Source organism: Bidens hawaiensis, unplaced genomic scaffold, assembly GCF_021521415.1.
Source record: "Bidens hawaiensis isolate Kalapana, Puna unplaced genomic scaffold, B.hawaiensis_p1.1 tig00025939_1, whole genome shotgun sequence".
In the NCBI taxonomy this organism is placed as follows: Eukaryota; Viridiplantae; Streptophyta; class Magnoliopsida; order Asterales; family Asteraceae; genus Bidens; species Bidens hawaiensis.
This window is the reverse complement of record NW_027494161.1, coordinates 12,303-39,597: the sequence shown is the minus strand read 5'-3', so window position 1 is coordinate 39,597 and position 27,295 is coordinate 12,303. Positions and strand designations below refer to the sequence as shown.

At 34.0% G+C, this 27,295-nt stretch overlaps 1 protein-coding gene across 1 annotated transcript; it reads right to left on the bottom strand.

Moving 5' to 3' along the window:
* Positions 1-5,744: 5,744 nt before the first annotated feature.
* On the bottom strand, positions 5,745-15,150 carry LOC143572497 (linoleate 13S-lipoxygenase 2-1, chloroplastic-like). Its single transcript, XM_077057648.1, has 9 exons — positions 14,722-15,150; positions 11,337-11,605; positions 9,144-9,390; positions 8,639-8,959; positions 8,472-8,557; positions 7,721-7,831; positions 7,320-7,627; positions 6,965-7,231; positions 5,745-6,644 (listed from the first exon to the last, which is right to left on the bottom strand). Exons 1-9 carry the CDS (start codon positions 15,113-15,115, stop codon positions 5,885-5,887), a joined length of 2,763 nt encoding a protein of 920 aa, XP_076913763.1. The 5' UTR covers positions 15,116-15,150; the 3' UTR covers positions 5,745-5,884.
* Positions 15,151-27,295: the final 12,145 nt, after the last annotated feature.

Below are 27,295 nucleotides of genomic sequence, written 5' to 3'. Positions count from 1 at the left end.
GGGAATTCTATACCCGAAACCGGAACCGACCCTACCTGTAGGGTATGGATAGGATATGCATTTTGAGGTCAATACCCGTACCCGGAACCGTACCCGATCAGTACCCGTAAATACCCAGACCCGGTCATACCCTATACCCGATACCCGGTTATACCCGATACCCGATACCAATTTTCTAATACCCGAAATAATACATGAGTTTTTATAGTATATTTTTATGTATACTTCACAACTTTTATCTTTAAGTTTTTATAAAATGCACAATACTAAGTAAATAATTTGTAATTAAGTGGATTTACGGTTTTTGTAATATAGTTTAATTATTTTTATACATTATAAAGCAAATTTAAATTTTAAACAAATTAAAAAATGTATAAAAAAATTACAAATTCAAAACCGGGTATTAATACCCGGTCGTACCCGGTTCCAATACCCGAACCCGATCATACCCTACCTGGGTACATAGGGTTGGGTTTTTCTCCTCAATACCCTACCCGAACCCTACCCGATTTCTCTCAATACCCGATTTTCCAATACCCGATCATACTCGAAACCGGTTCCATACCCGAACCTGAGTATTAGAAAAAACCCAATTTGTGCACCTCTAATGCCGGCTCTCTTCTCCTCCCTGTAGTTATGCTCTATTCCGAGTAAAGATCCGTCCGATTTTGATTTGCACATATAGTACAAATGCTCCCATTACCACCTCTTTTTGTTATCCCTCCCTTTTTTGATGCATTCCGTAAAAAAAGTTGACGGATTGATGCATATTATTCATTTGATTAACAAAATAGTTTGAAAAAATCTTTCTCGGTAGGACATGTATCTCTAATACTATGGATTTCATAAATGAAGTAGTTGATGGTAGTTAATGGTGGGGTTATCATTATCCTTTTGTAGTGACGAAACGCGACATAAAGACTCCTTATTTCTATTTATTCATTCATTCTTATTGATGAAATTTTATTTTACAGAATAAACCTAAACTAAAAATGAACTAAATTCTAAATAAATATAATGAAATTTCATTTTATAGAATAAACCTAAACTAAAAATGAACTAACTTTTAAATAAATATAAAGCCAAATTGATTGAAGTATTAAGAATAATGAGATGAGTTAGATAAATATAAAGATCTTTCTATTCTATATATCAAAAGAAAAGAACTCTTTTCATGAGATAGTTGGATCTATCTAGTTAGTTACACCACGTCCCTTTTGATCATCCTTAACCGTCGGGCAACGTGTAGGAGAATTTCTATGTAAAATAAGTTTTTAAATGTTAAAAAAATACATTTTTAGATATTAAAAGATACCTTTTTAAAAATAATGATTTTTACAAGGTAAATATGTGGCAATGTTTGTGATTTTCTCAAAAAGTATGATAAGTTAGTATAACTGGTGGTGGGTTTAAAAATATTTTTCATGGGGGGGGGGGGTGGGGGGGGGGGGGGGAAATCCATAGGGGTCGTTTGCTTATTACTATATAATAATACTTTTTTCCAGGTCTGGGTCGTATCGGATCGGATCGGATCGGATCGGTTCATAACGTGTATAATTTTTCAAACCACAATCTCTATTCCCACTTAAATAAATTAAAACAATAAATTAAACCATGAAATGCATGATTCACTCTATAAGTTACCTAAAGTTGGAAGTCTGTCCATAATTCGACCGGCAAAGTGGACGCTGTCATGGTAAGATTTTTTTATTTTAATAAGGTCTAAACTACTAAAATCATGGGCTAACGCTTAAGGTAAACGGCCTAAGCTAATGAACATTGGTCTAGTAATTTTTAAATCAGTTTAGGGCATAAGTCACAATGGTTTTAACATCTGGATATTGCTAATTAGGTTGATAGTTAGTGTTTATATTAAAACTATATTTAAAGTTTTAATTTTTCTAATTTGTTTTTTCTTAAGGGTGGGTTTTAAATTTCATGATGGTCAATTTCAAAAGTGTATGAGAGGTGATTGAAAAAAATTAAGAGCGCTCAGAATATTCACGTATCTATATCTGATATCTCTCTCCATATATCTCTACAATATATAATGGAGGAGTCAATGACCTCTTAAATGTTAAGAGGTACAAATTGTATTACATAAAATACAATAGTTGATGCATGTCTTAAAGTAGTTAAGGGGACATCATGGTCTTTTGACACAATCATATTACACGATGAAAATAACTTACATTAATAACCCTCAACTTTAGTTAAGTATTTGTAAATGTAAGTAATAGTTTCAACTTTGGTCCCCAATCTTTACCTATATACTTGACAATTTTATTTATTTTTTTATTTACTTATATATCTTTAAATATATTATGATTTAAAAAAAAACGAAATTTACTGTTACAACGTGCTTATTTTTGTCAACGTTTAGACATAAAAATTGTTCAATACTGACATATTAAGTAAAAATACAAGTTATCAATATATTAATGTACAACTTCCATTATGATAATAATAATAATAAGAGGAAACATAGACACGGTTGATTTAAAAAATGTTATAGCCACCAAAATGAATGTGCATTTATGTATATTATATAGTAAGAGTAATTGAGAAATTATGCCATACAAAATTAAAGAAAGCAGGAAGTGTTGATAGTCAAATTCGGATCACCTGGAAGCAAGCCCCACGTCTTTACCCCGGAAGATCATGGTATTCATGAATAGTAACCCATTCTCACATAAAAGTTGGCATTTTGTTACATTATAAAGTGTGCAGTGGAAAATTAAGAAAATAGAGTTTATGAACAATAATGTTTAGCTTTTTATGAAGTACATGATTATTAAACCCTATAATTCAGTATTAACATTTGAAGTTTGAGAGATTATTATAATAGTATATTAATTATATCAGTATGTTTTATACATTAAATTTATTATTTAAATTTTGCTATATTATGACTAAGGTGCCGTTTGTTTTTTGCTTAAAACTATGTAATGTGCTTATGTCTGCGGGTGCGCATATATAAGCCTTTAAACACAGTTTGTTTTTTTTATTTTTTTTAAAGACCTGAAAAGTGTTTTTATGGTGTTAAACAATAAGTTAATATCCAATTTTTTCACACCCTACCAACACCCACTATCAACCACCACCCACTGTCCGCCATCACCACCACCTACCACCCATCGTCCGCCACCAGCCCACCACCATCGTCCATCAACACCACCACCCACCGTCGGCAACCACCATCGTCTACAACCACCACCACTACTGACACCACCATCGTCGACCACCACTACCGTCTACCACCACCATCGTCTTCCACCAATCGTCCACCAACACCATCCATCATCGTCCACCAACCACTACCACAGTTCGTACATCACCACCAATTATTTTTGTAGCCTACAGATGTTAGAAAAACAAGCAATCCACTTCTTACAATCTACGGAGGTGTGGTTCGCATATTCTTCTACAGATGTGATCCACAGACTACAGACATTTAACTTCTAAAGAAACAAATTGCACCTAAATAAAATATACCAATCCAACCACAAAAATAATTATATGTTGAAAAGTCTCTTGTAAATATGAAGTCAAAAGTAAATAAAAGTACATCATCATCCATAAAACTGGTGGGGGAGGTCACACGTGTTATAATGCGTAAGATTATTCGTAAAGGGGGTGACAAAGGGAGGTTTTGGGTGAATTTGGGCTTCAACACCGCGCCAAGCAATATTGGGGCGATAAGTGAGGGGGAGGGGGGCTTTTGGACCGCAACATCACTACATCCAAAAAATGAAAATCGTCTCTATGCTAATGTGGCATCACGTGTCAAAATCCCCTACCTCTCATTTTGTAGCTCTTCACTACACATAACCTAAGAAAGAAGGTGGTTGGGTGAGTATTTAATGGACTTCATCATGCACTAAAGTTAGTGTGCATTTCATGAATAGTTGCTTTGGTGAGTATAGTAAAATTTGGTTTTTAAGATATATATATAATTAATTACATATTTTAAAACGAATTGGTAAAACGTGTAACCCAACCTTAATACGCGTTGAACCTGGGTCCCGCATGAGTAATCATCGTAAGTTAAACACGGGGTTTCAATGACGCATGTTTAATGTTGGTTTCATGCATTATGGTGTTGGTTATCATGTGTGTTAAATCCTTACACATGTACTAGCTCTACACGAGTTGCGTGTTAGATATCGAGTTGCATGCTTACGGACATTGGTTATGTGTTCGTGAAGGGGTTGCGCGTGTATTAGCATTGTAACACGTCTGATGTGATTGGCTCGACTCGATTTTAATTTGGAGCCTAGCAAAGCCAGCTTGGAATAAAGTTCAAGTCGAGTTCGAGCAAGACTTGGGTCGGCTCAGCTTGACATATTAACAACCTTTAAGTGTCATTTCTCGCTGCATCGCGCGGGCAAACTACTAGTGTAATAATAAAAATAAATCATCTATGAAACCGTTTATATTCATGTCAATGATATCATCAACTTTTTGTGGTTGCCCTATCCATGTGATGCTATGGTAAAGATGTTAAAAAAAATAAAAAAAAATCAACTCTATATATGCGGTTCACGTCAATCACGTCTTTTTTGGCGTTTTCACAATTAATGCTTAAACTGTTTTACAGTGTATGACTGTATGAAGAGCCTGTAGCAAAAAAGTGTGTTTTTCATAAACAAACAAATAAAAAATAATGAAGTGGTCCAATTTATTATCTTTAGGACAAAACTCCATTCACGGAAAATTCAGTACTTTGTTTTTTCTAATACATTTCTGTCACCTGTTTAATAAATAAACAAAAAAACAACAATAATTCAGTACTCGGTTTTCTTCCCATGAAATCAACTATCTGGACCACCAAAAGATATTGTCATTTTCTAAGATAGAGAAAACTACAAAAAAATGGTCCCAAAATTTAATTTGGGCATACGGTTGTTGTAATTAAGCATGATGTTCTTTTTTATGTGGGGTTATTTTAAAAGTAAAGTTCTAAAATCATGGTATAAATATACCTAACTATTATATATTTAATCTTTTTGTTGAACGTTAAATATACATCACTGTTACTTCTACGCTACTTTAAAGTAATATCCCTCATGTTTGAAGTAGAACCCGAGACATCTCATTTAAGATACAGAGCCTATAACAAGTGAGCTAGGTATAATTAAAATTGAAATTTACCAAAATAGAAACCTCTGATCAATGTATTTAAAACCTCTGATCAATGTATTTAAAAAATAGATATTGACAATAAACTTATTGGAGTTGCCCACATAATTAAGCTCCTTGGACATCTCTAGGCACCAAGTGAGCCAAACTTTTCTTCTTTTCAATATTAGTTGGTACAACTTGATCATAACATGTGTCATTGCTTGGCTACCATGTTGCCTAAATTTGAATAAGTAGGCTACACATTTGCCTTGACTGACATGGCTCCAACCATGCCCCCCCCCCCCCCCCAGTTCTGACAACCTAGCCTAAACAAGCCAAATACCGAACCAGCATCCCAATAAGGTGACTAGGCTAGAAAGGTGCCTAACGCTTGGTTCATGGACTCTATTGGTGCCCGGTTGTTAGGTTGTGACGGTGCATGACCACTATCACCTAGGCTGTAACGATGCATGACCATCATCGCCTAGGCTGTAACGTTGGTTTTCTTTATCTTTTCATATATGAAACATCAAAATTAATCTAATAAAATTAAGACGTATATAACTAGATATAAATGGAATAATTAATGAAAGGTAATGCTAACATAATTAAACATAAACTGAATAAAAATGAAATATTGATTGCATTGCATTAACCATCAAGATTTCTTGTACCATTATTGATCAATGACTCAAAATCCAGACAAGAAACCAAATTATTCTTACTATAACAAATGTATACATTCAATTCAACCAGTCATTTAGATAGAAATACTATTTGGAACTCCTTGACCAGTGACACCAGCTTCTGAGTATGGCTTCAAGAGGTTATATGGCACAACACCAACTCCATTTCTGTTCTTGAGGTTATCATCAGCATTCCTTGCATCAATAATGCCTTCCAACTCCTTCAATCTCCCTGCAAATCTTTCATAAGCAGCCTTAATCTGTGGCACTGCCTCGTAAGGCAGCTCCGTTGTCGAACCAATATACTCCTCATCGGGCGAATGGTTCGATAACACATCCAAAACTGCCATAATTTTGGTGGCTTGAATCTGCGAAGGAAGTGCAGACAAAAGTTCATCTTCAGGCCTACGTTTAAACGCTTCCCATTCATCAGCAGTCGGGTCTTCACTTGGTATCTTGACCCGGGCTATTGTGGCCCGGTTAGCAATGTAACCCGCGTAGTCATACTGCCCGAAGTTGACTGCTGCATGGTGGCCTGATGCTACCCATATAATTGTTGTGACAATGCCGACAAGGTCTTTTGCTGTGTTGAGAACGGGCCACCATGGTTCGTCTTTCTTGTCTGCGTGACCCTTTGTTCGAATCTCGGTCCACCATGCCTGTAGCTCTACGTCGGATTTTACTAGATCGTCTTTTGTGTAGTAATGGTTCACGTAATCGGTTACCCAATCTTTGATGATATCCCAAAGGACTAAACCGTCATTTGCATACGGGTAATCTTCTATAAATAGCTTCAAACCATGTGGTGAATTTGGATCTTCCTCAGCCAGACCCCTTGAAATAATAATATTTAAGAAATTAGATCAGTTTATAACTCAACACATAATTGTGGTTCAAGACATTTATACTTTTAATAAACTAATATTATGATCATACTAGATTATAAAAGTTAACATTTCAATTACAATCTTGTTATGGAGTATTGTGTTATAGCTCTTATGCATAACCTTTTAACATGTCAATAAAGTCGAAATCATTGGTGGTGGGTGTCACCGAGGCTCTTTTGGAGAGCACAATCTAACCTGATCGACTAGCCTTAAACACTGATTATATTGGATATAATTTATTTGGTACTATAGCAAAAATTGAGTTACCTAGCGATAAGGTCAGCTGGCAATGCTTCTTGGTCGAAACGCCATGCTAGACCGTATACAGCTGAACTCATCTCAATAGCATACTTTCCAGGTGAAAAGCCGCCTTCGATAACTCCATTAGCATTTATGAGTGATTCTCTAGCCAAAGCATTAATCTCCATAGTGTACCGGAAATGAGGGTGTAAGAGATTATGAATGGGATGCATTTTGCTAAGCTGACGATTGGTTGCAATTATATACACTTCAGTGCAACAGTGTGTTCTCAACCTGAAAATTATACGATCTCTAGTTATAGCAATGTATTTTAAAATGATTGAACCATTGTTCAATAAAGTTGGGATGGGTTCTAGCTTACCAGTGACTAACGAGTTGATGGTAGCCACTATCATGAGCAAGAACATGTATCTTAGCAAGCTTCCATAGCCACATACCGGTTGCATCCCAACATGGAGTGAATACTTGTTTCCATTGAGGTTTGTCATCGCTAGGTGGGCGAACCAACTCGATGGCTAATGGCCTCAATGTTCCAGTTGGCAAAAGGTACAAAAGAGTTCTCGATCCGTATAAAGTTGTTTTGTAATTCTTTTGGGATCTAACTTTGTTGACGAAAGGCAGAAAGATGTCATGATAATCTAGTATGTATAGTTTCTTGTTCTCTATTGCCTGCATAAGATTTTGGAATTCATCATCATTGATAATTTAAAAACTTTCTAGTTGTTTACTTATTCTAGCTAGTTTTTAGATAACGAATTATACCTCCTCAAGCGTGCAAAAGCCTCTGATCGCTCTCTCAACAATCTCTTTGGTTATTGCCGATTCAGGGGGACCATACACCTTAGGGTCAAGACTACTCTTTAGAGGCCATTCCTGCACACATATTTAGATTTTACAATTTAAGAAAATGAAACATATTCGTGCATCAACAACCAGAGAACTAGCAAATGATCAAAACATTACATGATAGGCTCAAACTTAAAAAGAGCATGAATTAGGATGTAGGTGAAGTTACAAAGCCACTAATAGCGGAAGTAAGGTCTTGAAGAGTCAGATCATGTAGTTGTCGGGTTAGAATCCAACGTATTAGGGCTCAACTTTCATGGCGACTTTCTCTAAATTTAAGCAATTTTGATTCTTTCCTTTTTTCAGCTAAAACTTGTAAAGAACTAATTGATGTAATTTACATGTTTATATTAGTTCTTTTTCAGCTAAACTTATCCATTATCCAGATGTAGCTCGGTTTGTGTTATATATAATAACTTTTATAGTCATTTAGTGAATTTGGCAGTTCTAGACAAATTTATAAAACACTATAACAAGGACCACAAGTTATGTCTTAATTAAGCATTCATTTTATCTCATTTTTTGTAGGATTCTTCCCTTCTAATTCTCGCTTCCGCTATGCGTCTCATAACTAGCTTCTCCCTCGGCGATAGCTAGAACACTCCAGTTGGGGTTGCTCTTAGAGTGTGAGTGCATGATTGTGTTCTGAAGCTAATTGAAAACATACCTTTACTAAGGTTATACTCAAAGGATTAAGACCGGCAAGGGTTTGGCGGCCGAATTCTGAATCCTTCATCCAAGCAAACTTATCTCCTGCAAATCATCAAACATAAAATCTTTAAATTTTTAAAAAGAAGAAATAAATCAAAGAATTAGAGAGTTGCAATTAATTACTGTCAACGATTGCGGGAGTCTCATAAAGCAAGACATTATTTTGGGCATCTTCTATAGACTTTAAAAGTCTTGGTAGGACATTCCCAAGAAACACCTTGCTCTCTATAGTAGGCAGATTAACACCCTCATTGAACAAAGAATCAATGGCTGTGAAGTATGGGAACCCGAGATCTTGGTCGAGGAGAGTCGTCTCCAACGACGGTATGACTGCCTTCAGCACTGAAGTTACAGTCTTGGTATTAAAAGTTAGGTTCTTTACTTCTGAAAAGGTTTCATCCCTCGGCACATAAACGTCACTGCTTCTTGATTCTGATAATGGATCTGCATTTGCAATAATATGTTGATTTGGAATTAGTACATGCATGAACTCAAAACATAAATTCAAATAAATTAAATCCTGTGTTGGTTGCAAAGATAAGATTATAAGAACATAAATACAAGCATATATAACAAATGAGTAATAAAAGTTCGTTTTGCCGGTAAAAAAAAATAAAAATATGAATACCTGTTTTAGTTGGAGCTCGCCCAGTTTTGCAACGCCTAGGGTAAGGGTGTTCTTTACCGCCAAGCACTGGGCGAGCCCAATCTTCGCCCTTGTCGGGATCACCAAGATCATTATAAACATCGTAATCGTAAATTCTATCTTCCTTTTCCCGAGGTTGATCAGGGGCACCATCTCCGCGAAGAATTGCTAGTTCCTTCTCTCGGTAAGACTGGAGGCCGCTTGGCGTCTCTGATGGTAGGCATGCTACCTGCTCACACGCAAAAAAACACACTTAATAAACAAGTATGAGGTTATAGAATTAGTGGAAAGTTAACGAATAAATGAAATTAACGTGCTAAACACATCTTCAGTAAGACAACTGAAGACATCTTTTAGTAAATCCGATCTTCAGTAACACATATTTTTATAATTGTTACGTTATGTTACTACGAATAAAGAAGGAAGTTAAAGAGGCACAGAGAAATAGTATAGCTGATTAAAATGTTTTTTTTTCTTTACTTTTAGTAAAAAGGTACCTAATAAGGTTAAAATACAATGGACAACAATAATGAGAAGGATGAGGACGAATTTAGTCCACTGATGTTAGATTTGAATGGTTGAGATTAATTTAATGAATAAAAATTGATGGAAATTGCATGAAGGTAATAATCCACCTTTGTTGACTTTCTCTCTCAAGATGCAAGGCACATGTCAATTCCCCCATCATTTTAAAATGTCCATAACTTTTTCATACTACATTATTTTTTTAAAAAAATTCACCATAATAATAAGCGTTTTTTTATCTTTAGGCTGAGGGGTGTGGGGGGCGCGAGAGGGGGCGCGAGTGGGTGTTGGAGCCCCCGCTCGCGCCCCTGGCCCTGGTGTGGTGGGGCGCGAGCAGGGGGCGCGAGCAGGAGAAGAAAAGAAGAACAATTATGAGCCAACGGCTCTATTTACGCATTCCCAGGCTCTCTCACGCTATTCCCAGCCGCGAGGCCCCTTGCGCCTGCCTTGAAAGCCATGCTCGCGCCCCTCTCGCGCCTCGGTGGTGTGGTGCTCGCGCCCCGGGGCGCGAGCGGATGGGCTCACGCGCCCCCTCTCGCGCTCCACACCCCTCAGCCTTAATATGAGTATCATATTGTTTTATAAAAATAAAAAAAAATTAATGGGTTTTTTTAATTGTGTTTTTTTGTTGTTCATTGTGTCATTGTGTAATATGTTGTTTCCATTTTGTTTTACGTTTCAAGTCATTGTGTTATACGTATTCACCATTGTGTCTTATGTTTTAGGTCATTGTGTTATACGTATTCACCATTGTGTCTTACGTTTTAGGTCATTGTGTTATACGTATTCACCATTGTGTTTTACGTTTCAAGTTATTGTGTAACATGTATTAAGCATTGTGTTTTATGTATTAGATAAAAAGACACAGTGGTGTGCGAAAAGACACAATGATAAGCGAAAAGACACAATGGTGTGCGAAAAGACACAATTGCGAAAAAAGACACAATGACGAAAAAAGAAACAATGATAAGCGAAAAGACACAATGGTGTGCGAAAAGACACAATGACGTGATTTTTGTTTTAATTTTTATATAACAAAAATTATACTCATATTAGAGATAAAAAAACGCTTGTTATTATGATGATTTTTAAAAAAAAAAATCATACGAAAAAATTATAAACGTTCTAAAATGATGGGGGTATTAACACGTGCCTTGCATGTAGAGAGAGAAAATGTGTACAATTACCTCTATACCCTTTTCTTTTGGTCACCACTTGACACGTGTCAATTATTTATGGTTTCTCACACTTCTCATTTTTGTTACCCTTTGTAAAATAACTTGACCCCTAACAATATTTATTTTATTTTAAAAGAAACTCAATATGGTTTGATAAACATAAAAAAATTAACTATAGGGTAACTTCTTAGATAAGTTAACATAAAAAATAATCAGTTAAAGAAACTTGTAATAGAAATAATTTAATACTAAATATAGTATTATCAATCTGTAGGGCCAGTTTAAGTTCCACATATCTTATCATTGTCACATTCATAGAACAATTTAAAATTGGTGTAACATCACTTTATATCGATTTGACAATCCATTTCCCGTGTTAGGTCAGCTAATTCAAATGGTGATTTGTGTGACTGGTATATAGATAAATTATATATTTATATGTAACAAATGATAAGAAGGATAAATTGCTAACCTTATCAACGAAGAAAACACGAGTCTCTTTGTTGGAGAACTTGGAATGAACCCACGACTCACATTGGACAGTGATGGGGCCGATGGGGGAGCCTTCAATTACAATAGATTCAACAAATACCTCTTTATGATAATCATTTTCTAGCTTAATTGCCCCGATTGTACCAAAATCTTCTGGTACTTCAAATTCTGCTAAATATGTTACATCGTCTTTTTCTTTACCAGTTCGATGTGCGTAATCTTTTATGGTAGGTTTCTCTAATCCCGTCTCTTTGAAAAATCAGAATTTAAGAATTAGTATTAGCTAATGGAAGTAAGCATAAATTAGTAAAACAAAAAACATTCTTACATACAAATTAATGGCAATTGAATAATGTAAAATTAACAACAATCCCTAGTTATAAAAATAATGATTTGGCAATCAACAAATTAGAATCTTATTACAATATGATCATGCACGATAACAGAACCTTCATCTCAACGCCAGTAGCCCTTGTTGCAGGGGCGGAGATCTACCTTGAAGGTAAAGAGCGTATAGGAACCCCTGAGTTATAAAATAGTGTTGTAATGTTATATAGAAATTTTGGAATGCACCCCCTTATAAAATTGAAGTGCACCCCTTAAACACATAAGACATTAATGAAGTGGTTAAGGTATCGGTTGTTAACATGGAAGTCCCGTGTTGATTCTTTTTAGTAGTGACCAAGCCCGACCAATGGGCCATCCAAATAAGGCAATGACTTTGGGCCTCCAATGTTATATGGGTTATGTACTATATCTTTTAAAACTGGTTTTTTTATTAATAACTTGTTGATTGGCTACAATTTAAGAGTGGTGCACGTGTCATTAATAATTCATCCTTGTATTATGTTATTATAAAAAATAAAATAAAAATAAGGACATAAGCTAATCGCGACCGATAGTTAGAATCTTAGATTATTTATAGTTAGATTTTCTATAATGTCAAATAGAATTCGAAAGTTTAAATCGGATCATTCTAAAAGGTTAAATAAACAAAAAAGTTATAACCCTGCCAACTAAACTTATTAGTTTATTATAAATGCGATGTTTATATGTAGAATAAAACTAATTATATATGTTTCTTTGTTTCTAGTCCACGGTTAATTTAATTTTATGTTTCATACAGTGATCAGTCCTATTTTGTTTCAAAAGGTTTTTTATTGATTATTTTAATTTTACTTATTTTTTTTTCTAAGATATAAGACTTATCATTTAAACATTTAAGGGACGAGGAGGGATCCCGACCCCTTGCTTCTTTTTTTTACTAGAAGTATAAATATAGCTAATTTACTTTGAATAATGTTATGTTTTAATGTTTTCGACTCCCTATTTGGATGTTCAAATTCACCTCTTATTAATTTTTTTATTTTTATTATGTGATAAATCTTACCCGAATCGAACTGATTTTTTAATCTGACTATATGAAATTGAAGTATCTAAAACCGTACACCCGTTGAAAAAGGTTAATGGATCCGCTATTGCATTGTTGTTTAAATTTTTCTTTTATTTATTTATATATGTTGTTTTTTTTTGACAAAATTTCTTATCTTACATAACTCGAACTCAGGACTTTTAAGTGTTTAATAGACCGTCTCTGTCACTGGCTTATTAGCCCTATGACTGTAATATTTGTACTCGACTCCTTAAAATATGAGCAATAAAACATTTCGACTTTTTATATTTTCATATAAATGGAATATCATACCATATATTATTGCCTAAACACTTTATTAATAATTCAGTACTAGAGAAATGGCTCAATACGGTAAAGTTTCCACTTTCGACTTGGCATATAGATATTTTAAATAAATTAAGGAAAAGATTGATCGACCCAATTAAAAAAGCCAAGATTAATACAATTCTTGTCCTATCCTCAACCAAAGTCACATGACATTAATATTTGTGTTTATTACGGCCGGATGCAAGTTACTCAGAGTTGGGCATCAAATCAAAACTAGATCTAATAGGTTTAATATCTTGTGGATTAAATCCGGTTGCAAACCTAGCTCGTTTTTCTAAATTCGTCAAAGTGGTGTTTGACGATGAAAAGATATAAAAGGGGAAGGGGTTGGATGCCGAAGAAACAAATAAGAAAAGACGTTTTAGAAAACTTTAATGAAAAAAACAAACGATCATGACTACAGATCGATGTTACAAATTGGGACAGGTGAATGCATCATAATTAACCACAATCTTTTAAAAATAATCATAACTCCATGATTAACTGTACTGAAACAAAAATTTACATATATTTTATATTAACTTGATCATTGTTAAAACTTTAGATTAACTTCATTATGCCAACTAAATACCAACAAAAAGCGATGCCCTCAAGAAAACGTTGGAAATTTCTGACACATTTCCAACCAATTAACGTTTATTTTTACACACACATAGATATCTAGAAAATGATATTTTGAAAACTCACTTTGTTACTCATTCTCCATTAGACTATGACGTACAAGTGGATTTGTGTGGTGATGATTATATTAAAAATAAATAAAAAAATTTGAGTTAGTTTTTGATTCAAAGTTACTTTATGGACTATTGTAACATTATTTATACACGTGTGTAACACACAGCTGCAAATATTTTGTTTAGTAACTATAATAATACTTTTAAACTATAATATATATCTTTTATAATTGATGGGCAAAAATAAAAGGATTGATTTTAAGAGTTTTACTATTTATAAAGTAAATGGTATAAGTTTAAAAATGATCAAAAGGGTCATTATGACATTGAATATCACTTTCCTTTTTATTTAAAATTGTTACAATTTTTACTTTTTAACTTTAATTATCTTTTTTAATTTAAAAAAAAAATGAACAGATTGTTCACTCATCTTTAACCTTTGATTTCACAATTTTATTTAAAATTCTTATTCTTTCTATATATTTTAGTATATTATGATGTAAAAAAAAGAACTTACCGTTGCGGCGTACATATTTGTATCGACGTTTTGATGTAAATTTTGCTCTATACCAACTTATCAATTATAATGTACAAGTCTACTATGCATCAATATCCAAGTTATTGATGCGTATGTATAGCAATTAATGTATACTTTATAAGGAAACCTGTTCCCTTCAATCTAACAGTTGGACTTCATTAGTTTTTTCTCCTCAAACCACCATTCTATGACCATATGATCACCATAACCCCTTTTTTTAAGTTAACATCTTAAAATAATCATTCTAATATTCGTTACTAGATTTAATTATGTATTTATGAAATAAGATTAAAACATTGTCGTATAATTATCATATCAGCATAGAAATAAGTGTTTTTTTTTCTTTGAAATCTAATGTAACAGCTGAGGTTGTCACATTAGAGTTTGAGGTTACAGTAGCATGTATACTTACTAGGGTCGGTCTCTGCGGCAACAAGCTCCATAAGGAGCGATTTTCCAAGCAAATCAGTGAAGTCGTCGAGCCCTTTAGTTAAAAGGTTTGACAAGACGCCACCTATCGTCGCCTGAACTGTAATCACGGCTTTAAGGCTAATGGTTTTGACCGTATTGGCAGTACTTGTTTGACCGGCCACGGCTTTTATTAGGCCGACTGATTTGCCCGTGTGCGTGTGCCGTCGGGAACGGACATGACCGTGACGTTTGACGGGAAAAGCCAATGTGTTGGGAGATAGAAAAGAACTAAGGTTTCCAATACCATCACTACCGCCATTTTCGGTATAAGACTTCTTTAGCGACGGAGTGAGGCTTTTGTGACGGTGGAGGCTGTTGACTTGAGGTTTCAACATGTTTATGTGTTTAGTGATCTCACTGAATATCTTCCATGCATATGCCTTGCTTATATAGAAGACCTTGTAGGGACCAATGTTATAATGAAATAATAAATAATCTCCAAAAAATCAATGCTTGCAAGTTTAGATATTTTTTGTAATTCTTATGTAAGTATTAGTATGTATGGTTAATATATTTTTTATATCATAAACCAATTAATTTGTACACAAGACGATGACCAACAAAGAAAACCGTTAATCATGATGATAATGCATATCTTTTATATGTCTTCGATCTCTACAATATAGGGTGTTCTGTACGTAAAATATTGTTAACATTTTTAATAGAATGTTTAAAGTATTATTTTAATGTTTTCCTACGATTAATCAAAAACAATTTCAAAGATTTTTCATTACATAGAAGCAACAAATTATTTTGGTAACTGGCTCAAGTTACGGTTTTTGAGTTGGGGTCTCTCTGAAAAAACAACATATCAGTTTTTAGAATAGATGTATGGTTTACCAACATCTCACTCTAATACATAGAGGCGTAGACTAAATTATATGATTGTTATTGGTGAGATTTTAATGCTCCATATGTTTGTTAGTATTGTAGTTGACTCAAAGTAATACATTACACATCTAACAAGTAACAACCTAACTATTTGAAAAATTATCATTACACTGTTCATGAAAATAATTGAAGTGTGGCGTTCCACCTCTCTGTTTATGTGTGCATGCATCTGTCGGTCTTAAAATAATGCGACGCCAATTATTACTCGCTACGGTTATGGTGCATATATATACGCGAAGAAAACTATCATAATGATGGCAAACAATCAAGAACTTCAATTACTCGACCTTTGATTATAGGATTCAAATATGAAAATTTTGTGTAGGTGGTTATAACATGTTTGTGTATACCATTCATAGCAAATAAGTTTCTAAGTTTATGTAGTCCATATATATATAAATTACAAACAAAATTGCACATAAGTATTCTAAATATATGGCTGGTGGAATCATTTTCAGTTGTTTATTACAATTTCACTTGCAAATGTGAAACCGCCATTTGTGGAGTGTTGCGAGGCAAAGAATCAACTCCTATTCGATAATCAAACATTAAGTAAACGACTAACTCTCGTTTATATTAATCAGAAAATATAACTCAAAAACTGATTACAATATCTTAAACCCTAACTTGGTTTGACTCTTGAATCTTGATGAACCCTAACTTAGTTGCATCTAGATGCACCCTAACTCGGTTGCATCTCGTGTGTGTCTCTAAATGAATCCTAACTTGGTTGCATCTTACACGATCTATAATCCCTACCATGACTTGGTTTATATGAATTAACATAACTTGCTAGCCAATGCATTATCTATTATAATTACATAACAATTAGAAAAACATGTTGTAATTAGAAAACATAACAAACTATGACCAACTCGTCAATATTGGTTATTCAAGTTCACTTTATGATTTGGAGTATGAAATTACGTCTAATAGGGGTGTTCAACGAATCGAATTTCGAATATTCGAATTTTGAAATTTTGAAGCTGGATTCGAATTCGAAATAGATTCGACAAATTCGATTCGAATTCAGAATAGCTAATTGATTCGAAATTGAAGTTCGAATCGAATTTGAATCGATTCGAATTCAGTTAAAAAATATATATTTTAATTTCAAAACCACTATAAATCTGAGTTTTTTAACAACAAAAAGTACAAGTATATAAAATAAATAGATCATTTAAAGTTATCAATGCTCAATTACATTAAGGCTGAGGGGTGTGGGGGGCGCGAGAGGGGGCGCGAGTGGGGGCTCCAGCCAATAATATTGTGACGTGTGGCAGAGAGAGAAACTTGATAAGATAGGTGTTGGTTGTGGTGCTCGCGCCCCTGGCCCTGGTGTGGAGGGGCGCGAGAGGGGGCGCGAGCGGTTTATTTTTTTATAAATGTATTAAAAAAACGTATTATTAAAAAAACAAGAAATTATTTAAAAAAACACACATTTTTTTGAAAATTCATAATAAAAAAAAACATACTAAAAATTAAACAAACAATAATATTTAATAATAAAACTCATTCGAAAACGAGTTCGAAAATCCGACTCCGCGTATACCGGTTGAGGGCTAAAATAATGCCTCATCAAAGTATCGTTAGCACCCGATCGATCACGATCACGAGGTGGTGCTCTAACCCTCGGGAGTCGGGGTTGATGGGCTTGATTTTGCAAGAGATTGACCACGGTTGCGGTCAAAACTCCCCCTACATGAAGAAGCAAATCATCCTCTTCGGAGGAGTCGGAATCAGACGAGTACGACGACATTATTTTTAAAAAAAAAATTGGGACGATGGGTTGTTTTTGGATTTTTTTTTGAAGTTGTGGTAATTGATTTATATGAAATGGGTTATATATAGGAAAAAAATTTTGGGTTTTATAAAGAAGTTTGAGATATTATATATGAGTTTGGAGATTGAAGTTGTGTTTGATATGGTTAAAATGGGTTGATTTAGGGGTATTATATAGGATTTTGTAAAGGTTTTTTTAAAAAAAAACCCGAGCTCAACGGCTCTTTTGGGTGGGCCCACCAGCTTTTCCTCTCTCTTCTCCCGCGATCACCCTTGCGCCCGCCTGGAAATCCGCGCTCGCGCCCCTCTCGCGCCCCTCTCGCGCCTCGGTGGTGTGGTGCTCGCGCCCCGGGGTGCGAACGGATGGCCTCACGCGCCCTTTCTCGCGCTCCACACCCCTCAGCCTAATTATTAACCAAAATGACGAACTTTCTATTTTTAATCTATATAATTCAAAAGATTTATGTAGTTCATCTTTCCATAAGTATGTATTTTTATAATAATAATAATATGTATAATTTGAATTCGAATTTCGAATCGAATACGAATTTATAATCATAATTCATATTCGATTTGAAATTCGATTACTTAAATCGAGTTCGAACCGAATCGAATTCGAATGACTAAAAATCGAATTCGAACCATCAAATTCGAATACGAGTCGAGTCAAATTTCGAGTTATTCGAGTCCGATTCGAATACTGAACACCCCTAACGTCTAACAAAGAATTTGTAAGGCTCAATCTGAATCAAATTTATGCGAAAACAAGGATAAAAACAATTATTATTTAGCGACGTGGCTGTTTTATCAAAATTTCAACATTGATTATTGCTATGTACAAATCACTGTTCACCCTTTACACATTTTCTGTTGCTATATTTATATGTATAAAAAAAGTTCTCAACATTTTAGTTAACTTTAAACCTTCGAACACATTAAGTCGGCCATGTACATAATTTGTTTATGAGAAAACATTAAGGGCATTGGTTAAAACATCATTGTTTTTTTTTCTTCCTTTTTCTGCATTTGATTTTTTGAATGACCCGGACTCGCTGCACTGCACGCATCATGAACCAGGCTCCGGGCCGGCTTTATCTCCCCACACAACAGCGAACTTAAAAACATCAATCATTCTTTCCTTTGTTTTTTTTTTCTTTTTTTTAATTGGTTTATTGGATTTTAATAATCTCCATTGACTGATATTGACCGATAATAATACCTATTCATTTTATCACATGTGACGTTCCCAAATTTCAAAAAGTTGCCCCCAATGGTCCCTTGTTAAAAAGGACTTAACGACGTTATACTTTTTTCCGAATTTCAAACTAATTTTTTGGGGGTTTTGATTGGACGGAGGATACGAATCGATTGATGTAAAACTTAACTCGAAACAGTGAAACAAACTACATGATTTTTGCTTCAATTTGTGTGTTTGACCTTCCAATTAACAAAAATCAAGTCGTTTTGGATCCCCGTTTCGAGTTAAGGTTTACATCAATCGATTTGTATTCTCCTTCCTATCAAAAGCCCTAAAAATTAGTTTGGAATTCAGGAAGAAAAATATATAATGTCGTTCAGTCATTTTTAACGGTGGACCGCTTGGGGCCAACTTTTTAAAATTTGAAACCGCCAGTGACGATAAAATGAATATAGATTATTATCGGCCAATACCACTCAATAGAGATTATTAAATTCCAATAAACCTTTTTAATTTGAATGGTTTTTAACGGTAATTAATAAAGAAACTATAAGTTTTTTTATTTTTTTAGAACGACGACTTTCTTGTATTTAGGCTACCGTGCACTCCGAACTTGAAGAGCCTCATTGCCCAACTCTGGCTAGACTATGTTGTCTTAACCGGGCTCAAGCTGGCTTCATAGTTTGGCTTGGGCGTTCCTTGGGAAACCATACCGCCGACTGTCACTTGACAGACGTGTCACCACAAGTGCAAAAACTCTCTAGCGTAACACACGGTGGGAAAAAAACCCGGGTGGGCTCCGGGTTCGAACTGACAACCTTTGCACAAGGTTTAGTTCAAATCCTTCATTGCCAATATCCACTTAAAAGTGATACAAGCGAGATTCAAACTTGGGTCTTCACTGGAGAACTCAAGCCTCATACCACTAGTCCACAAGTGGAGGATATAACTGTAATTTTGTTAAGCATGTATTTACTCATATATATATATATACACACACACATTTAATATTTGATCATTTAAAAATTTAAACAAAAATTAATTTTCTCATAAATCTTTGATAGTGTTTGGTATGAGGTAATAAAGCATGGAATGCAATAATCCATTCAAATGGAATGAAAATATGATTGTTTGGTTGAAGATTGGAAAGAAATCAATTATCACCAAATGGAATGACAATCCTTCTAAAACCCTTGATTTTATTCCTTTCCCAACCCATGTATTTTTTGCATTCCATTCATATTTTTCTTAACTTACCACTTTTACCCTTCTATTTTTCCCTCTTCATTCGGTAACCTGGGCAAATAATTGAATTCAATAATTGATCATTTTTGGTGTATTATAATTAAAATCATTCCACGAACTTTTACATTGTCCATTATAATTAAAATCACTTTCGTACCAAATGGAATACCATGCTGTTTAAATATATTAGTTGGTGATATTTGGATGATTTTTAAATTTATTTAGGGAGAAACTTTCACTGAGTTTAAATTTTTATTAGTTAAAAATATTTTATTTTTTATAATAAAGATTCATTAAGAGTTTTAATTTTAATTACGTAATGTTGTGAAAATTATCATTTTTTTCCTTTTTTTCTTAGGCAAGGACATTTATGTCATTTTAAATGAATTGTATTCCATTTCTATAGGTTAACCAAACAATACAATGAAATGGTAATGATCCATTTCATTTCATTGTCCATTCCATTGCATCGATCCTTCCATTTACTCACTCATTTCATTACTCCATACCAAACATGCCCTTTATCTTCATTACCCCTTTGCAATAAATGGTCCCAAACAAGCAACCGGCCACAACCCTTTCTTAACGGCTTAACGTTATCATCACAATACAACCAGGAAAACTCGCTTGTGTTCTACACATGAATGTTGTTTAAATTAAACATACATAACTTTAGGTTAACATTTTAGAGGTTACAAATAAAAAAAATAAGAAGTTACAAACAAAATACAGTAAAGTTTTAAAAATTGTAACAACAAATACAGGAATGAACATGCAATCTTTGATGACGGTCAGTTCTCAAGAAGATAGACATGAGGATATTTCATCCATTAATTAATGCATATGAAAACTCATAGGAGTGACAGAACAAGAAAAGCTAAAATTATTGTCCAAAGTTTTAACTATATATACTTAGTCGAGGGGTCTAGCAATGAGATATATCTCAATATCCTTAGTATTATTATAATATTAAGAAGGATCCATGTACAAATGACAAACTTATAGTGAAGTTATATGCCGGCATCTTGTGATGTTGGTTTCTGGAAAGATGGGTTCTATATAATGTAAAACAGTATTATGGAAATTAAGGAATCTCCATTTAGGTTGTAAATCATTATGTTGCTAATGGATCTTCAAGAAGAAAAATGACTGTAGATGGTACCACGGATAAGTTTAATGTCAGATTGATTACTCATGACTTTGGACATAGCTGAGGAGTATAGACTACTTTGATTCTTATGCACTAGCTGCTATACATGCATGTTGTGTGTTAGTTTACTTGATCAATTTCATATCCGATTCAACCTAGCAAAATTATGTTACACGTGATTAGATTGTGTTCCGGATTGATTGCTTGTTAATTTCCACCAACTAATTGATTATTTTGATTCATTATTGAAGATCCAAGACTAGATTGGGATTTTTAGTATGAATCTAATCGAGTTTGATGCATTTTTTATTCATCGGATAATTCGAACTAATTTTCAGGCTAGAAGTTATGGTTCAATAGCAGAGGTGTTCTTCTTCAATTCAGATTGATTTGGTGTTGATTTTGATCGAAATGACTTTGTTATCGAAGAGATCGGGAATTTGAAGATTTTACCGCAAAATTGAGTTTGTTAGAGTTTACAACAATTTTCAGATTCTATTACAGTTTGAGTACTTCCTCAATATTCGCTTGATAAGTTTGAGTTCACTTGTATTCGATTAGTGTTTTCGCAACCTTTGTCAAACAAGTTTTCTATATAAAGTTATAACTCCTAGTTTCACAATATGCTTAGGAAATTTTAAATATGCTCTTACGAGTGAATTAACTTCTTAATTAGCAGGCCTTGCTATTAGTTTGTTATCCAAAGATTTTATAAACTTAGAAGAAAGTTCAAACCCTTTTATCAACAAGACAAATTTATTTTATTATTCTTTTATCATGAAAAAGAAATGTTGTTTAGGGAACTGATCATGTGGAAAATACTATTTATTTAAATGGGTGCAGTTACTGTATGCTAATGCCTTAACGTATGGTAGCTACGCGAGACGCTCAAAGACAAAAAACAAAGGCAAAAACCTAAAACGCTCACAAAACTTAAACGCTCAGCAAACGCTTAAAAACGGTCTTCGTGAAAAAAAATGAAAAATTGATCGATTAACCAGCCAAAACTGTTTTTTCGGTGAACAAATGATTGATTGGATATGTATTGACGATTCCGATATATTTAGATGTGATTTCATGGATCAATTCCTGAAAAATTGGATTCGCGTACGTAATGTACGTTAAGACATTAGTGTATTGGATCTTTTCACATATTTAAATAACCTCAAGAAACTTATCGCTATACAAGTATCCATACATATTCCTTAAAAATGTGGTCCAGTTCTAGATATAAAAAACAACAGAAACAGAAAGAAACAAAATATTTGAAGTAAAACTGATAGGACATAATTTTGTTCGGTTGTTGATCGTGGCATGTTTTCAACGAGGCATGAGTTGTAAAGATAAGAGAAAATCGGAAGGCTTTGTTTTGAGTGGCCATGAGAGCATCCTCATCCAATTGATCACCTCATATTTGATAACCAATTTAGACACATGGGTATATATTTAACATTTATGTATATTAATTATTAATTAATTAATAATTAATTTGGTGACATATATTGGCATGTTTTGCCTTGTATTGACCAAGTTGTACGCTTATATAAGGTTTATTTTAAAGCATAATATCTTTTTTTTGTGATTCATTTCACGTACCCATGCCCGGAAGACAAGGGTGATACATCAATATAAACTGACTCACAAACTACAAAGTCGTAAGAGAATTACAACAAAAGGCAGTATACACAAAGAGTCAAAGACAGACCAAATGTGGCATAACAAAAAACAAGACCCAACGAATTCGATTTGAAAGCCTCCTTCCATAAACCAACCCAAGGACTCGTACCATACCACAAATATAAATAGATTGAACCGACGTCTTTATACTTTCACGATCTCGCTTGATAGTTAATATATGATAAGATAAACCCTTACTGTTGATTGTACTTATAACCCAACTCTTTAGGCTATGCGTAATGGATGAGCTACAAATTGAGGCGAATTACGACACGTGGCGCCCAGTCAGCAAATGATAGGAATTTGTTTTTGAGGTGTAGAGCTACAAATAGTAATAATATATATATATATATATATATATATATATATATATATATAACACAGTAATATAACAATAATAAAATCAATCCTTCTCCCGGCGACAAATACCCCACGCCCCCGCCCCATTTCACCCCAAAATTGTCCAGGGGCGGTGTTACCCCCCAAAATCGCCCCAGTCGCCCCACTTTTCTCACCCACTGCATTAAGCCTTATAATAGATCAAATATTTTGAATGCATTTAATCAACTTTACACTTGTAATGTTATTAAAATAATAAAAATAGTTAAAATAAACTTATAAAGTACATGGTTTATTAAAATATAAGCTAAATCATAAAAGTGATATTGTATTTTTATTAATACTTTTATAGAAAGAAAAGTCAAATTCAATAATATCTTAAAAGAAAAAAAAATAAACTTACTAATACTCCAAAGAACGAAAAATGAAAATTATGAAATCCTATTATTATATACCTTGACCCTATAATTTGTTACCCCTGAAAGCAATTATTTTATCGGCCCCCTCTGGATTTTGTGTTCAAATAAACGATATACATGTACCCTGATGGGCCATCTTTATGATATTTTCCTCATGGTCACATGGTTCACGAGGACAATAAGATAACTTTAAATAAGTTTTTCTTAGCCACGTTTCAGTTTCAATACTCAAGTGAGTCTTTCAGAAATAGAGACGAAATGAGAATCGTTCATACTAATTTTTGCACTCCAGATCCTTTCAAAGACGAAATGAGAATCGTTCATACAAATTTTGGCGCTCCAATGCCTAATTCACCCAAGAAAACCATTAAGAGCGAAACACATCTCTATAGGTAGGGGTGTTCTAAGTCGGATATCCAAATTTCAAATATCTGAATTTCGGACAGACAAATTTACTATCCGAATCTGTAACCGAAATTTCGGATATCCATCCGGATAGTAAAATTGATATCCGAAAATCTAAAAGATAAAATTTGTTTCAGAATCAAATTACAACATGCCAAAAATTCAAGTTTCCTATCCAACAAACTAAAAAAGTGTTTGTACATACTACATACTCTCATATTACCAAATTGGCATTGTTAACAAGCACTAATTTTGCAATGGCCATCATAAATATATCTCTCATTAACATCAACTAATAACAGAAACCCGTAGTAGAAATATGCACATCATAGTAACGAACTTTACAGGCTTCTTGAATTTAGCAACCAACTAATTAGGCATAAAGTAGAATTCAACTTGCATTTTATTACCAGTCTGAAACAAATCTAACAATGTAAAAAGGTAGCAAATATTTAAGATTGTCGGACACTGTCTCAGACCACCACCTCCGGACTCCTATGCGAGGACTGAAGAGCTAGGCTTTAGCAAATTTGAGGACCGATGAGAGTCGGACCACCACTGGTCGTTAGATGCAAGGACAACGATCGAAGAAGTCCAGATGTGAGGAAAGGAAGAAGCGGTATGACAAAAAAGTTAGTGAAGGAATAGGGTTTGAGATGTTAAATATGTTTAAATATAAAAATCTTTAAAATTATTAAACTTAACATTTCGGATATCTGATAATCCGCATATCCGAAAACTTTCAGAATCACTATCCGAATCCGAATTTTTGGATATCCAGCATTCGGTTATCCAAAATATCGGATAGTTCACATTCAAATTTCGGATAAAACGAGTTTGGAATCAGAATTTTTTAACACCGCTAACTGTGGGACTAAGACCATAAAGATGCAAGCCTTAACCATCACTCTCAAGCTCTCAGCCTTTTAAACCAAAAGACCAACTACGGTAAATAAGTAAGAAGCAATTTCCTATTAAGAAGTAAGCGAAGGCTTGTAATATGATTTGACTTTATTGAAAAGTTGTAGGGAATTGCTACAAATATATACCGTTACAACCTTTCTACAACTTTCAACAAAAGCTATTTTCTAGGTTGTTTTTCATTTGTGGTTAGTTTATACAACCATGAAAAAATAAAAGAAATAGTTGATAAATAATTTTTTTTGTTGGAAATTTGTTGAAAAGTGTGCAACAATTTCCCAACGAAAATTCTGTTCTTACTATTCTATTGCAATGTTGTGGCAAAATTAAAGCTCATTTGTTTTGTTGGAAATTCGTTTGAAATTTGTTGGAATTACTTGTCGTAGGAATTTTTTAAGAAATGTTTGTAGGAAAAAGACATGTTTTCTAGTAGTGTTATATTATGTAATAATCCAATAATCCAAGGGAAGGTCGAATGCAAACAAACCTTAGGACAACGGAAGCTCCTTCTTTTTTCGTATATTATCACTTAACATAGGTAAATATTTTACACTAGTTGCAGGGGAGGACCTAGCTTGTAGCTAGGGGTAGCTCTCGCTGCCCCTTAACTTTCATTTATTGTATAAAATATGGTAAGAAATTTTTTTGGTTATGTTATGAATATGGTAAAAAAAATTCGTTGACAGTATGAAATACGATAAAAAAAATTTTGAACGTTACACCTAAAATTTTGTTTTAGATCCGCCATTGACTAGTTGCCTAGTTGGACTATGTATAATAAGAAAATCTGCATACATGTATCTTAGATGCTACGCATATTTGTATTATTACTCAATAGTCCAAAGTTGATGATTAAACGTCACTGCTACGCACGTATTTGTTACAAACAAATTCCGAACTAAATAATGAAGAAATTGTCTTAAGTATACAGGGTTGAAATTTAAGAGAGAACTATTATATATAAGAGTTATTATATATACATATATGGTTGAGGTATTTTGGAAACTTGTAATAGACTAATAGTTGTAACAACTTTGAAAACTTCTCTCTACTACACTTCATTATACACCGGGTCCCACATTGCTTTGATTAACATGGAAAGCTTCACATTATTTGGTGAGACATTATTGTTAAGCATCTCTAGTGAGGTGAAGGTTCACATGTAAAAATATTTACACTTTTACTTCAAATGTAATTTGTATTTAAAAGTGTGTTTAAACAAACAAAAACATGTTTTTCTTTGACTGAGTGTTGTGGTTGCCCACAGGAGCACCATTCATTTCCATGCAAGCAAATCTAGGAGCATTAAACACCAATACAAGTTGGCGCCAAGGGCGAGGACACTAGTCCGTTGGCGTCGTTAAACGGGAAGATGGAGGCCAGTCATATGCACGTGCGTGGATATGGACGGTGCCTCCTTGAACAATCACAACACTCGGTCTTAATAGATATTTAAATAAACTTGGGATGAACACCATCCGCGTCTTAGACAAAATTTACGCCCAATCACGTACATGACTATGACCATAGAGTTATAACAAATACAGAAACTTCAATCAATTCAAGTCGCTTTCTTCTATCCTTTGTCAGTTCTACTATATTTTTTTAACACCGCAATAATTATGATGATATGCCATAATATGAGGACACTCTTAGCATTAGAAACACATGCAAATAACTCAAATCAATATTCAAGTCACTTTCTTCTAGAGTTGGAGTCATTTGTATATACTTATTATACTATTTATTTGACATCATAATGTTCACAGTTTCATCTTAGAATACCATATTGTTGGTGATTTTTTTATTAACTATATAGTTGTCGTTTTAGTTTTTAATAAGGAACTGTTTGGTAGCCTCTTAATAATTCTATTAAAAGACTACCTCTAAATTGGTTCACTACAAAGACACTTTTTAATGGTTCATAGAGCCCCTTAATCGGTCAGGTCTCTTAATGATTTAATACAAGATTGTCAAACAACTTCTAAGACGTGCACTGTAGATGAACTAAAGAGTTAATAGATTGAACTAAAGAGTTAATAGATGAAGTTTGGGGCATCTCGGTAAACTTGGGCTTTAGTCAGGTTAGGCGAGAGATGGAAAATATACTATTAAGTTGACGGAAAAATTCAAAACTCGAAACATAACACGGCGGCTGTCTATATATGAGATAAGTTTTAGTAATTCTCTCGGGTTTAAGACAAGTATGGGATTAGGTAGTCTACTCGGATATACTAATAAAACATATTATTTAAAAAACTTATAATAATACTATGTGTATTTTTTTTAAACAACCAACTAAGTAACGCCGGGTACTCTATACGCGGCCCCCATTGGCTAAAGGTAGCCCGAGCCGGCCACGAGTCCGGACGGACGGAGCCCCTAGCGGTCCACCTATTGAGGGATTCCCCGGATAAAACCCGACCACCACGTACGCCCGCCAAACGGCACGACAACGAGGAACCGGTAAAACCGGGTGAGATCAGTA